General features: G+C 44.3%; 1 protein-coding gene across 1 annotated transcript in view; it reads right to left on the bottom strand.

Moving 5' to 3' along the window:
* Positions 1-876: 876 nt before the first annotated feature.
* The window catches only part of TDRD12 (tudor domain containing 12), a 113,204-nt gene continuing 100,209 nt past the window's right edge, over positions 877-13,871 (bottom strand). Inside the window, exons 19-26 of the mRNA XM_006867386.1 lie at positions 9,538-9,725; positions 8,389-8,599; positions 6,844-6,936; positions 5,369-5,529; positions 1,742-1,855; positions 1,497-1,650; positions 1,349-1,415; positions 877-968 (exon numbers count right to left, since the gene is read on the bottom strand). Of these exons, the coding sequence (XP_006867448.1) occupies positions 877-968; positions 1,349-1,415; positions 1,497-1,650; positions 1,742-1,855; positions 5,369-5,529; positions 6,844-6,936; positions 8,389-8,599; positions 9,538-9,725 (1,080 nt within the window). The remainder of the gene's footprint in view (positions 969-1,348; positions 1,416-1,496; positions 1,651-1,741; positions 1,856-5,368; positions 5,530-6,843; positions 6,937-8,388; positions 8,600-9,537; positions 9,726-13,871) is intronic.

The raw sequence follows: 13,871 nt of genomic DNA, 5'->3' as shown, positions 1-13,871 counted from the left end.
CAGCAGACAGGTCCTAGAAACAAGGTTTAAATCTCCCAATAGGTCACCTTCCTAATTGTTTCAGCTAACAAACACGGCAAATCCATCTCTGAGCATTCTTACACTTCAATGGTAGCGACTATATACAAATCTCACAATCTCTAGACCTTGGGAGCCACTCTCCCCCTGGGATGGGACCATGAATGTTTTTAGGGTCTCACGTCTAGGTGTTGGGTTTATTACCTCAAGGCACCCTACAGGTCCTTTTGAAGTTTCTGCTAAAGAGAAACGTTTGTCCTGTTTACCTAGGACTCTGCAGGTACAGGTATTTGATGAGGGGCAGGACTTCACCTCCAAATGGTCTAGTCTTGCTGGACTGGTCGGCACAGTAGCTAGCTGTCTTAATGCTGAAAGGACTAGTACACGGAAACAGTCACATCTCATCCCAATGAGCTCATGGTTAAAGGGGGTCAGGCCGCGCTCAGGGGGAGTCTTTAAGATGGAAATCTCTATTCAGATGAGCAAGGCCAATTTTGAGAAGCACCAGCCTAAATGAAAACAAAACGATTAACTAATAAACTCCAACTGGTTATCCAAACAGCATGGTTATCCTTCGTCCCTGGAGCCTGAATGTGCCAAGATGGGTTCCTGTCAGCAGCCAGGCGGGGAGCAGGTGTAGACGCTGGGCTTGTGGGTGCAGCTTGGCTCCAGCATGGTTTTATATGAACTCGGTGCTCTTCACTATTACCAATCCCAGCATCACACGGTGACAGTATAATGTATCTTTCAGGTAAAAGCAGGTTTGAGTATGCCTGCTTGTTTTCATAATTTTCAGTCACACCGCACTGTTCATCTTGGTTCCAGTTCTGTCCACTCTTCGGAGCATACTTCGCGCCCTCACTCACTGTCACTTTTTTCATCCTCTGAAGAGCTGTAACTGTCTTCAACTACTTTTGCCACTTTGCAGGATGGACTTTTAGAATTTATAACTAAAAAAGTTCCAAATGATTAACAATATGTTAACTATAGGCAGAGAATGGTTATTTTCCCTGTGACTGTATCAATGCAGACAAAGTCCCTTGGTGTCTAGCTCTATCTAGTTGGCCGCTTACCTCTATCTTCATTATTTTAGTGAGAAATGAGTGGCTAAGACTTGTCTGCTAATAAATAAGTTGTTCCTCTGGAGACAATACCTGTCAAAGTCTCATTTTATACCTTTTTTGTTTTACTATGAAGGTATCAACCACAAGGAGAAAACTCTCTCCTAAGAACTTTACAGGAGCCCATTAATCCACCCAGGGCACAGCCCAGGTGAGTGAGGGTCTGCTCCCCCTACCAGCCTCTAGGGAGCGAGTGTGCAGCATCTTACCTTTAGAGAAGTGGCCTTCCTCCTCACGTTCCTCCCAGTGATCAAAATCAAAAGCCACATTCGGATTCTGTTCAAAACAGCATTTTACACTAAGTGGGAGACTAAAGCCCATCAAGGGTGTAAGACCAACCAGTTGCCTCCACCTCACCTTGTGTCTGAGTAAGCGACACCAGGATTCTCTCCTCTCTTTGGCAAGCGTGATGGTAGGCTCCTCATTGGTAATTAGGCATTTGCAGTCGTCTTTGACTATGTTGGCCTGAAGCTCCATGTCAGCCAAGTAAAATTTGTCTCCCACCCAGGCACTAGGTTCACCAAAGGAAATGAAGTCAGGCTTCTAATGGTTATTTCTGAAAGTTATTTCTAATTACCATCATAAAACATATGAAAACCTACCTGAAAATGACTCTATCTCTGAAATATTTACATCTGTAATCTTTTACATTCCTGAGTTTTATCTTTAAGATGATCGCATCGTCTTTTTGAAACCATTTTATCTGGGGGTGAAAACTAGAACAAAATGGTTTACATGTTTATCAGTTATTGCCTATTGCAGTTGTTGTTGAATGCCCTTGAGTAGTTTCTGACTCAGAGACCCTGTGCTTGGTTTCCCAGCCCCCACAGCTGACTCTCCACCAATCCATGATGTACCGTTTCCCGTATGCATGACATACCATTTCCGGTCTGGTTGTGCAGCTTTGTCCATGGAAGCATCTCCAGTGTTTTCATCTTCAGATAAGGCTTCTGCACAAAATCAAATTCAAGTTTTTATAAATTAATTATATGCACACCTCTATTACTTATGATCTTAGTTTTGCATTTTATACATACTGTTAGCTGAGAAATTACTCATATAAAGAGTAATTTCACAGTAACCCAGAATCCAGTTGCAAAGAATGAGAAAAAAGTTAAACTGCACATCCCTTAATAACACTAACACGTTTTAAAATAAAACTAGGTTTTGACAAATATTAAGCAATCAGAAAAAGTACAATTATGCTTTTGAAATGGAACCACATTATAATAAATGCTACAGTTCACAGATATTCGGGCTTCTTTGGGCCTGTTTTAACCTGCCATTAGAGACAGCTTCTAAAACTATAACCATTATGCACATGCAACCAATGCAGAATGTGACATTTTCTAAGAAGATGCAATTTAAACTTTTAAATCTGAAATGTTATGCATTTTCATCCAAACACTTGAACAAGAATATTAATAGCAGAAGAGCTAGACAGTGTGGGGCAACTACTACCAACTGCTCTGAAAGAGATCACAGTAGAAAAACCCTGAGCAAGTGGGAGAAAATGTGGAACAAAACTCAGAATTATTTTAAAAAGACCAACTTTACTGGTCAGAAGGATACTGGTGAAACCTGAGCCTACGGCCCTCAACCCCCTTCAGGTCTAGAGAGGAATTCACCGGCGTGGCCCAATTTTCCGCCTAGCAGCAGATAGGTTTATAGGGGGACAAGACCAGTACGGTAAACTATCATGGAATGGTTAATCACTCAAAATCAAAAGGGCATCATTTTCCTAAAGACAATGTTGAGAAGAGATGGGAAGTAGGGTAGAAGGCAAATAGGAACCACAAGGAGAGAGTGGACTTTGGTTGCATGGAGGGGATTCTAAAATCTGGGATAAAACACAGTGTATGATTTGTTGAATGTAAAGCAAATGATCTTCTCTGTAAACCTTCACTCAATTCACAGGAAAATGTAAAAGTTCACAGCTGTTTTTCTCCATCTTAATATTTTCTCTATGTTGTATCTCTTTTTGGCCTTTGCAGATGGTCTGCAATCTGAATGCATCTATGTTGCAATGGGTTTGTGTTCATGACAGTTCTAAAAACCATAGCCCAAACCTGAAAACAACTCACACACCTATCAGTAGGGGAACAGAGAAATAAAAGTACCACCACTATCTGCAATAATTCAGATGAATTTCAGACACGCTGTAGAGGGAAAGAAGCCAGACATACGATATATACATCACTCCCAAACTTGCAAAATTCATAGGGATGGGGGTCTGAATAGTAACGACTAGGGAGGCACACGGCGTCCAGTATTCTAGACTCAACAGTTTGATCTGGGTGTCATTAAGCTGCACACTTAAGATCTGTGCAAGTCACTGAATGCATGGTATATATACCTTACTTAGTGAAAAGGGAAAAAGTTCCCAAATAAAAATAAGTAAAACCCCGGAGTCAGACTTGCCACAAACGGGAAGTTTGGCAATTGCCCACTAAGCTGCTTTCTCTGTAATGCATCTAAAAGTGCAAAGTCCACATTAGGAAATGTTCAAAATACAAACGACTTTAAGCTCACCATCTTTGAAATAACAGCACTGACCCTGCTTTGGGGTTTCTGAGTTCGTCTCAGAACCGGGGCCTCTTTCTGAAGCCCCGTCCTCCTTCCCCATGCTCTGCAGACCAGCAGCGTCTTCTTCCGCAGAAGGAGGGCTCCTGGATAGAAGAGGAAGAGGTTAGCCCAAGCCTCTGGAACGTGAAGAGACCATCACAAACAGTGGCTCTCTTGACAGGCCCTTGGCAGCAGGAAGAGGAAGAGAAGTGCGTACTCCCTGCACTCACAATCTGTCCTCTTTGCTGTTAGAACACAGCTCCCCAAACCTCATCTCACGGTGAACTGCTGTCCCTCACCCCAACACGCTATCTAGTCAGCTGCATTTCAGAGTGTCCACCGGCTGACTACCTAGGTGGAAATGCCACAACCTAACCATCGACATCTCGATGTCTGCCCACCAATGCCACCCTATAAGCCTCCTCTCTCTCTCCACCAGTGAGATTGTTATTCCAATTTATCCCAAACATTTCCCCTCTGATTTTTAATCAAAAGATTGTTTCCCCATAAACGACAATACCCAAGCCCACTGCCATCAGGTGGATTCTGTCAGTGAGCCTACACAGGATCAGGGATTGTCAGTCTTTACGAGAGCACACAGCCTCACCTTTCTTCCTCAGAGTGGCTGGTGGGTTTGAACTGCGGACCTTGTCTTTTGGTAGAAACACGTTTTGCCCAGTCCCCGACCTTAGGGTTGGCTGTGGAAATGTATGGTGCTGCCATTTTGGAAAGTTGGACAACAGCCCTAATTATGACCCAACAATTCCATTCCATTCAAATGCTTACGTGAGTGCAACCAAGACAGGGAAGAGCCCATTCACAGCACCAAGACTCCAAGCAGTCCAAAGTTGGACATCTCCCCACTAACAGCAGACTGAGAAATAAGGGGCTAACACAGTCAGTGTTCACACAGTGGGACGTTACGCAGCCATCGAATGTATGGTCTACAGCTGCCGCATGCATCCGCTGGATGAATTTCACCACTTAAGAAGGCAGCCCCAACAGAGCTATGCCGCATGATTTTAGTCACACCAAGTACAGAACGAGGCAAACACCCACTGTGCCTTTCCACATCCGAGCAGCGGCTCCCCAGGGAGGGAATAGAGGAGAAACAGGACAAAGTCCCTGGGTCAGTCTTTCTCAATCTGGGGGCGCTTACATGGTGCATTCAGAAAACCCACCACATTCGTTTGTGTGTGCTTGTCAGTAAAAGTTAATATCAATCCTCTTCTGTACAAAAGAAGCCTGGTGGTGCAGGGGATTAAGTGTTGGGTTGCAAATCACAAGGTTGGTAGTTTAAATCCACCAGTTGATGCCCAGGAGAGAGATGAGGCTGTTGCTCATTATAGTCTTGGAACCCCCATGAGGCAGTTTCTACTCCATCCTACAACATCACTAAGAGAATCGACTCAAAGGCAATGGGCTGTTCTGTAAGAGATACAGGTGAAAATAACATACCATTCCACCCAAAACAAAGGTGTGGGTTGTAGCTTGGATAAAACATGATTCTGAGAACCTGGATCATTATCGAAGCTGAGTAATAAAGACATGGGGACCCAAGAAACTATTCTCTCTCTTATTTAAAGGGGGGAGAAAAAAAAAAGAGGTCTCCAATACTTGTGTTATATTTCTACACCTCAAAAGGGGAAGAAAAATCCACTTACGGGGTTTCTTCACAAGCTGGCATTTTAGCTCTTTCATACAAGGCTTTCAGTTGCTCTGTATGCTCGGCATTGTCAACACCCATTCCCATAGACAAAATCTCGGCTCGAACGTTATAATCAATGACAGAGGTTTTCAAATTTGAAAGTTTTGTAACATGTACCTTAAAGCAAAGGAAAAATACAATATTGGCAGGAATCACAACTTGCATTGCAAATGAATCTCACACACTCTCATGAGGACTCCTGCCCCCTTCCTGGAATGTCTGGCACCTGCCATAACATGTATGGTGTCCCACTGGCAGCTCCCAAGTTGTTTTATAACCACCACGGTCACAGAATCTTCCAGAGCGCCCAGGCTGATGTTCCAGAATTATGATCAGGCCCGGGGTGGGACCAAGATTGAAGTCTGGAATAAAATCCCTGGAATAGACCAATCTGTAATAGTGTTCAGTGCATTATGAGTTGGTTCCAACTCATAATGACCCAGTATAGGGTTTCTGATAAGCAGCTGGTGAGCTTGAACTATTGATCTTGTGGTTAACAGTCCAGTATTTACCCTACAGCACCACACCAGAACCCCTATAATGCTGTCATCCTACACAAAATTCTTACAATAGCTGGCTTTCACCCAACTTCTAAAATTATATCAAGGAGAGGCCTCTACTAAGTGCTAATATGGTCTGTATTCTCTGTCTAGCTCACTTTCCCAGATCGCTCTTTGCAAGAAGGATCCGAAGGCTTCAGAGGAGATGACCTTGCCACCGGTGGCAGGGAGAGGACTGAGTCCTATCAGGTGTCCAGAAGCCTGTGTTCTCAACAGTTACCTCCAGAAACAGTCGTCTACTTCAATTTATTACAGAATGAAGCGTGAATAGTCGGCATGAAGTACAAGCAGCCTGAGGGTGGGGATGCATTAGTGCCCAGCTGTGGCGAAGTGTGCTCGAGCAGCTCCGGCTCTTAGGGACCTTGTATCCAGTTTGTGAGGCTGTAAGGCTTTCCAGGAGCCTCAGTTTTCTCCCTCAGAGCGGCTGCTGGGCTTGTGGTTCACAGTCCAGCGCTTATCCTACAGAATCACCACGCTCCTATATCAGTACAATACTATATAAAATTAAGTTAAACATGAAAATTCAAAACAGTCTGCAGTTTGTGACCAACACTTAGAACAGAATATATGAGGGAATGTCACAGACATTATGCTTTCATTAATATGATTTCAGGAAACTTTGATTTCAGTAGTACGTGTGCAAACATGGTGTGCTGGATTACTATGCAAAATATTCCCTTAAAAAAATTTAAAACTAAATACAGTACCAAAACAAAAAACAACTTTCCCCTAAAAGCTGAGCCCCAAACAGGCCTCCCTCTGTGTGAGGCAAAATTACTGAGACTGAAGGTTCTCCTGTATCTCACATCATCTGGATCATGAAGAGGTCCATTCAAACCCAAGTCCCTTGGTGAGAAAAACTAGCACTTACCATCGGATCAATCCAAACAGTATTTCCCAAAGCCAGTATCACTTTTGCATCATGCAATTTTCCAATAATTTTATGATGAATGTACCTAGTAACCTAAAAAAATAAAACCAAAATACTGCAGTGATGATTTGATGCTTTAGTAAACAGCTCATGCGGGGTATTTTGCCAGCCTCTCCAGGCATCTCACTTGAACCTGACAACCACACAGGAGACGGGTACAGAGGTGGACGGTGGTTTCATAGGGCAGATACAGACATGTGCGGATCGGCCCAACATCTCACACTAGTGAGATGCCAGAACAGGGGAGGCATTGTCTTTGGGCTCCTGGTAGCACATGTTCCCCGAGGTGGACGCGTGAGCCCTGCCTCCTCTCTCTAACATGGTGGACACCCCGGAAAGTTCAGCGCAGTGGAGTGACAGAGGCCTCTGCTAGTGCAGAGGAGGAACCCTGGCGATGGAGCCATGCTGTAGCCAGGGACACCGGACTAGGCCCATCTCCTCTCTATCAGGACCACTGACCAGGAGGCCAGCCCCAGGTCCTGTTCCAACTCCTGTAGAGCTGGCCCATCACAATAAAACTGTCTCCACCCCCCTTGGGGACAAGCACTATGACATCAGCTAATGGCTTCACCAGGCCCCAGCATAGCACTGGCACACAGTGGGCACTCGGGTAATTTCTTTCAAGCAGGAAAAGGATAAATAAAGTGAATAAAGGTCATTTCTACTGAACTCACATCAGTGAGGCTGTACAACTATCCTGGACTATGAAACACTTTCCAGTCTATTTCCTTGTTTCAAACCTTCAGTATTTTTACTTTCCCAACTGCTCATTTCCTGTTCCATGACCCAGCTTATACACCATTCAGCCTTCCCCTAAGAACTGGGAGCATCATTATGAACAAGACTCAAGCTCCAGTGCAGAACAGAACTGGTCTGTGTGGCCGGCGAGGGCTGGGCCTCTTCATGTCCTCATAGATGGCCACATGAGCCCAGGATACACCACAGACTGTCTTTTGTCTTCAGCACCTTCTATTCTGCTTTTGTTGGCATCTTAGTGACCCACAGGGCCCAGATGATACCTCCCATTCACTGGACGCTTCCTGGCCATTATCTCTCCCTCTCCATCTATCCTCCTGACGCCGAGAGAATGCCCACCACTCAGGCCACCACACTCACCACCCCCTCCCCCAGCTTTGATGGGAGCACCTGTTTTTGTAGGTGCTCACCATCTCTTCTCCTTGAAAGCCACTTCTACTTTAGCATGAATCAGCTTCGAAGACTGTGACGGTGCCAGTGACAACCGGACATGATCCCTCTCTGAGAGTCCAGGCATGGCTTCTGTGAACAGCAGCTGCTAAGAAATCCCTGCATTTGCAGGACCTGGAGCAGTCGGCAGCTTTAGGTCCCCAGGAACATGAACACAGAGCAATGACGGATTGGCAAGCACCATGCCCACACTCAATAAGCAAAATTCAAATAAGCCTCCCAGATGAGTTCCAAGTAGTCTATCAGTAAAACGTAAAAAGGCAAAAGAACACAACACACCTTTGGGTTCCATTCCATCTCACTGTCGGCAGGTCTCACTCTACAAACGATGAGCTCCACAGCTTGTGGGGGAAGAGTGTGGAAACTTTCAGGGAGGTGGAACAGCTGGTCTCTTGTGACAAGTCTAGTCCTGCCCTCATCTATGAACTTCACAAGGACATTGTCCAGGGCCCAAGGGTCTTCTTTTTGGCTTATCTCCAACACCTGAACTCTGGAGAACAATGGAGAGATTCGTTTAACACAGAGACTCCAGAAAAGAAATCTTTGCCTCAACTTACCCTTTATTGTATAAGTAAGCATACACGCATACAAGGGACTCCTGGTGTGGCACTGTAGGATCAGCATTAAACTTCAAATCACAAGGTCAGAGGTTCAAACCTACCAGGTGCTGCTCGGAAACCCTATACAGGGTCGCTGTGAGTCAGAACAAACTCGACAGCACGTAACACAAACAGCAAGCAAAGAGGAAGATTCCTACACGACATGGTTTTGCTTTACACGAGAAATAAAAACAAGGTCTTAAAGGGAGCTTTAAGTCCGGCGCTGTTGTTTGGTGCTGTCAAGCAGATTCCAACTCAGAGCAAACCATGTGACAGAGCAGAACTCCCCATGGAATTTTCTAGGTTGTCATCTTTGAGGGCACAGATCACCAGGTCTCCGCTCCTGTGGAGCCTCCAGCATTCCTTTGATTAAAAATGTGTGTAAGTGGAAAAAAATGTGCAATACTTCTTAAAAAGACTACGTCCCTTTATAGAAGACATGATGAAAATGAACACAGCAAATGAAAGTTCCAAGGTTTCTGTCACAGCTAGAAGCCAGCAGAGCCAGGTATGGCATTCACAGGAAGTGGCTGCTAACAGGCACATGGGACAGCAATTGATCGAGCTGGCCTTCCACATGCATGAGCGCTCCCAGACTGGACGATCTTCTCTGTGAACCACGTAGACGCCCTGTCAAACTGCTCAGCACATGTCAGCGGTTACCAGGCTACCTGTGCTGTGTCCAGGAGCCCAGGGTCCAGTCTCACCTGTACAACTGTAGCCGAGCCTTTGTATGCACTCCCCCAAGTCAGAAGGACAGGGATTCAATACCATGTAAGGTTACTTTGCGCGTGACAACTTTGAGAGATGAAATGAGTAGACATTTTACCTGTGAACAAATGTTTTTTCTGCAAATCCATATAATTCAAGTTTCTCCACCTTTTCAACAATTGTTTTATTACCGGACTCCTTAAAATACTTAGTCATTTCAGCAGCAAGACTTTCATACAGATCCACATGCTTAGCAATTATACGACCGAAGTAATTCGTTGCATTCAAAATGTAAAAAGGAATCACCTGAAACAGTAAATATACCCAGAGAAGAAGCTTACTCTAAACTTCCTGTTTCGGTAGAAATCAGCATCTGACCAAAGGGCCTAAGGAAGACAGCCATTCAAAAACTAGGACATGGCCAAAACAAGACAAAAACTTTATGACATTCACAAATTAGTGTCACTTTAAATTTAATGAAACTTTTTTTTTCCCTCTTTTGGCAAACATTTTTAAACTTCATTACTGAGTTTAAGTGCTTTTTCTATTGATGCTTTAACTTTTTATAGTGAACTGAGTGGCAGTTTACATGGGAGAGCATTAGCTTTACCCTCATCCTGTGCATCATCATCCAAAAGCATTTGTTTCCATTCTCTCTGTGGTTTTTTTTTTTTTTTTTAAGTACACTGAATCACTCAGGAATATATAACCATTCAAACAACCAAAGGGTACAACACGCAAGCCTGCCTCCCCACTCCCCCCACCCCAACCCCCGGCAGTCAGCATACAGACCCTCTCCCTCCCTGAGTCCAGAGTCCCCAGCCACTCCATCTCTTCATGTCATTGTCACTGTCTCCATCTCTGGCGTCACTGTTTCTCTGGGTAGGGTCCCGCTCTCCGCTGTTCTCCCTTGATGGTCCCAGGGACCTCCCCTCCCTGGACTGCAAAATCAACCACTCCCCTCCTTTTATTACAAAACATCTACCTTTACATTTCCAACCCTCACAGTCAGAACTGAACAGCAATTATTCGCTAATGAACCACAAGAGTCTTGTCCCCATCTCCTTTCACCAGCCCCATCCATACAGGTTCGAGACTACTCAGTGGCGAGTCTATCTAATTGTACTTTTATAAAGAGTTCCTTTGTGAAACTTGTTCACAACAAGCACTTCATTAAGCACCTACTGATACTCAGCACTAGGATACAGGGGTGCCGCCATGGTTTACATGGTGTCGGCCTGCACCAAGGCAGATGCCAGCATGTGTGAAGAAGACGCTGTACAAGGGAGAAGACAACAATCTGCACTGAAGCTGGGCGATCCCCTGCTCCCGAGAATAGTAGTTACCTGACGGGTGGGGAAGTGAGGTAGGCAAGGTGGATGGGAGACATGGTCTATCTCACAGGGCAATCTTAAATCCAAAAGGAAGCCAAGGGAAACACGGGTGATGGAGAATACTATGCTGCAGGGTGAGTCTCGAGTTGGGAAGCACCCAAAAGATGACTCCAGGAGGGCTGCTGCTCAGATGAGAGCAGGCCTCACCGAGCTGGATGGACAAAGCCTTCTGGACAGTCACAGGCTGATGGGGCAGCATTCCAATGAGAAGCAACAGCTACAAACATCCATTAAGGATAAGAATGTGGAAAGTAAGAAGTATGAATCAAGGAAAACTGGAAGTCATCAAAACTACAATGAAACACTTTTAGATTGATATCCTAGGTATCAGTGAGCTGAAATGCACTGTTATTGGTGATTTGGGATCCAGCTATCGTCTACTACGCTGGAAATGGCCAACTGAAGAGGAATAGCATGGCACTCAACAAAAACAATGCTACAAGTTCTATCCTGAAGTACGAGGCTGTTGTTGTTAAGTGCCGCTGAGTCGGTTCCAACTCATAGTGACTCTATATAGGGTTCCCAAGGAGTGGCTGGTGGGTTTGAACCACCAACCTTGTAGTTAGCAGTCCACTGCTTATGCTACAGCGCCACACAATGAATGCTAATAGGGCTAGGTTAGTATGAATGTGTCTACAAGGAATACCCGCTAATACAATTATTTACACACCAACCACTAATATCTGCTGTGGTGCTGTAGAATAAGCAAGCACTGGACCATGAGGTTGGTTTGAACCTCAAGGTTGGTGGTTCAAACTCACTAGCCGCTCCTCAGAAACCCTATATAGGGTTACTATGAGTCAGAACAGCACTTAACAATAACCGCCAATACCAAAGATGAGATTGAAGTTTTTTTTATAAATTAAATATTTCTACCAACTTCTCTAGTCTGAAATTGGACAAGCATGCAGTCACAATGCATTGACAGTTACTAATGACTAAGTCATGCTTGCTCAATTTCACACTAGAAATGCATGCCCAGTTCTGTGCCTGTGACAGTCCAGAAGGCTTTGCTCACCCAGCTCAGTGAGGCCTGCTCTGATCGAAGCAGCAGTCAAGCTTGCAGTCAAGATGCATTGACAGTTACTAACGACTAAGTCATGCTTATTCAATTTCAGACTAGAGAAGTTGGTAGAAATATTTAATTTGTAAAAAAAACTTAAATTTCATCTTTGGTATTGGTTGTTATTGTTAAGTGCTGTTCTGACTCATAGCAACTCTATATAGGGCTTCTGAGGAGTGCAGCCAGAGTGCTCCCTGGAGGCCAAGATGGCCGAACTTCATCTCTCATACTTCGGACTACTGTCAGGACGGACCAGTCACTGGAGAAGGATATCATGTTTGGTAAGGTGGAGGGTCAGAGGAAAAGAGGAAGACGCCCAACAAGATGGACTGGCCAAGTGGCAGCATCGATGGACTCAAGCGTTGCAACAGTAGTGAGGTTGGCCCAGGATCGGGCAGTGTTTCATTCTACTGTGCATAGGGTCGCTATGAGTTGGTATCGACTCAATGGCACCTAACAACACCACCACCACCACCAATGACTGAAATGTCAAAATTGAAAAGAGGATTGGTAGTTGGAAACTGCAGCTTTGATGATTAAAACTACACTGGAGATCCCATCATAGAGTTCTGCAAGACCAATGACTTATTCACTGGAAATGCGGTTTTTCAAAAAACACCAGTGACAGCTATATACATGGACTTCACTGGATTGTTTACACAGGAATGAAACTGACTACATCTGTGAAAACAGATGTTGGAGAAGCTCAATATTATCATAGAAGGCAAATACAGGGCCAACCAGGGCACAGACCAACTGCTCAGATGCAAGTTCAAGTTGAAGCTGAAGAAAATCAAAATAAATTCAAGAGAGTCAAAACATGACCTTTAACAAATCTTGTCTGAATTTAGAGATCATCTCAAGAATGCATGTGAAGCCCTGAACACTATGACCACTGTTGTTGTTGTTGTTGTTAGGTGCCCTGGAGTCAGTTCTGACTCACAGGGCACTATGCACAACAGAATGAAACACTGCCCAGTCCTGTGCCATCCTCACGATTCTTAGGGTTGAGCCCATTGCTGCTGCCACTGTATCAATCCATCTGGTTTGGGGTCTTCCTCCCTCTTTTACACTGACCCTCCACTTTTCCAAGCATGTTGTCTTTCTCCAGGGACTGGTTCCTCCTGATAACATGTCTGAAGTATGAGCATTTTGGTTGTACTTCAAACACAGATTTGTCTTTCTGGCAGCTCATGGTACTTTTAATATTCGTTTTCAACACCATAATTTAAACGCATCAATTCTTTTCTGGTCTCAGATTAAGTTGTGGAATGACATCAAGAGTATCATGCATAAAGAAAGCAAAAAGGTCATTTAAAAACCAGCAAAAAGAAGATCAAAATGGATATCCAAAGAGACTCAGAACATGCACAACATTTCTCAAGCTGAAAGAACTGAACTAAAAAACCAAGCCCTGAGTCACAATACTGAAGGATTCCATGGGCAAAAACTTCCAACAATGCAAAAAGCATCAATACACGATGGAAGTAATTACAGTCATTGTACGCAAAAGAATTGGTCAATGTTCAATCATGTCAGGAGGTAGCATAGGACCACGAACCAACAATGTGAAGGAAGTACAAGCTACATGGAAGGCACTGGCAAGAATAAGGCTCCAGGAATTGATGGAATTCAAACTGAACTGTTTCAACAAACAGATGCAGAACTGGAAGCACTCACTCATGTGTGCCAAGAAATTTGGCAGACAGATACCTGGCCAACCAACTGGAAGAGATCCAAAGAAATGTGACCCAGCAGAATGCAGAAATTATTGAACAATCTCATTAATACCACATGCAGGTAACATTTTACTGAAGAAAATTCAAAAATGGACACATACATACATTGACAGAAATTCAAACCAGATGTATAGGACATGGAATACAGGACATCATTGCTTTATGTAAGATGAAGCCCTGGCAGAAAGCTTGTGAAAGCTCGACAATAAAAAGTGAAGACTGATACAGGGACTGAGTCATGATTGGAATGGGGGGG

Source organism: Chrysochloris asiatica, unplaced genomic scaffold, assembly GCF_000296735.1.
Source record: "Chrysochloris asiatica unplaced genomic scaffold, ChrAsi1.0 scaffold00104, whole genome shotgun sequence".
NCBI classification, from domain to species: domain Eukaryota; kingdom Metazoa; phylum Chordata; class Mammalia; order Afrosoricida; family Chrysochloridae; genus Chrysochloris; species Chrysochloris asiatica.
Note: the sequence above shows the minus strand (reverse complement) of the source record. Positions and strands in the feature narration are given on the sequence as shown.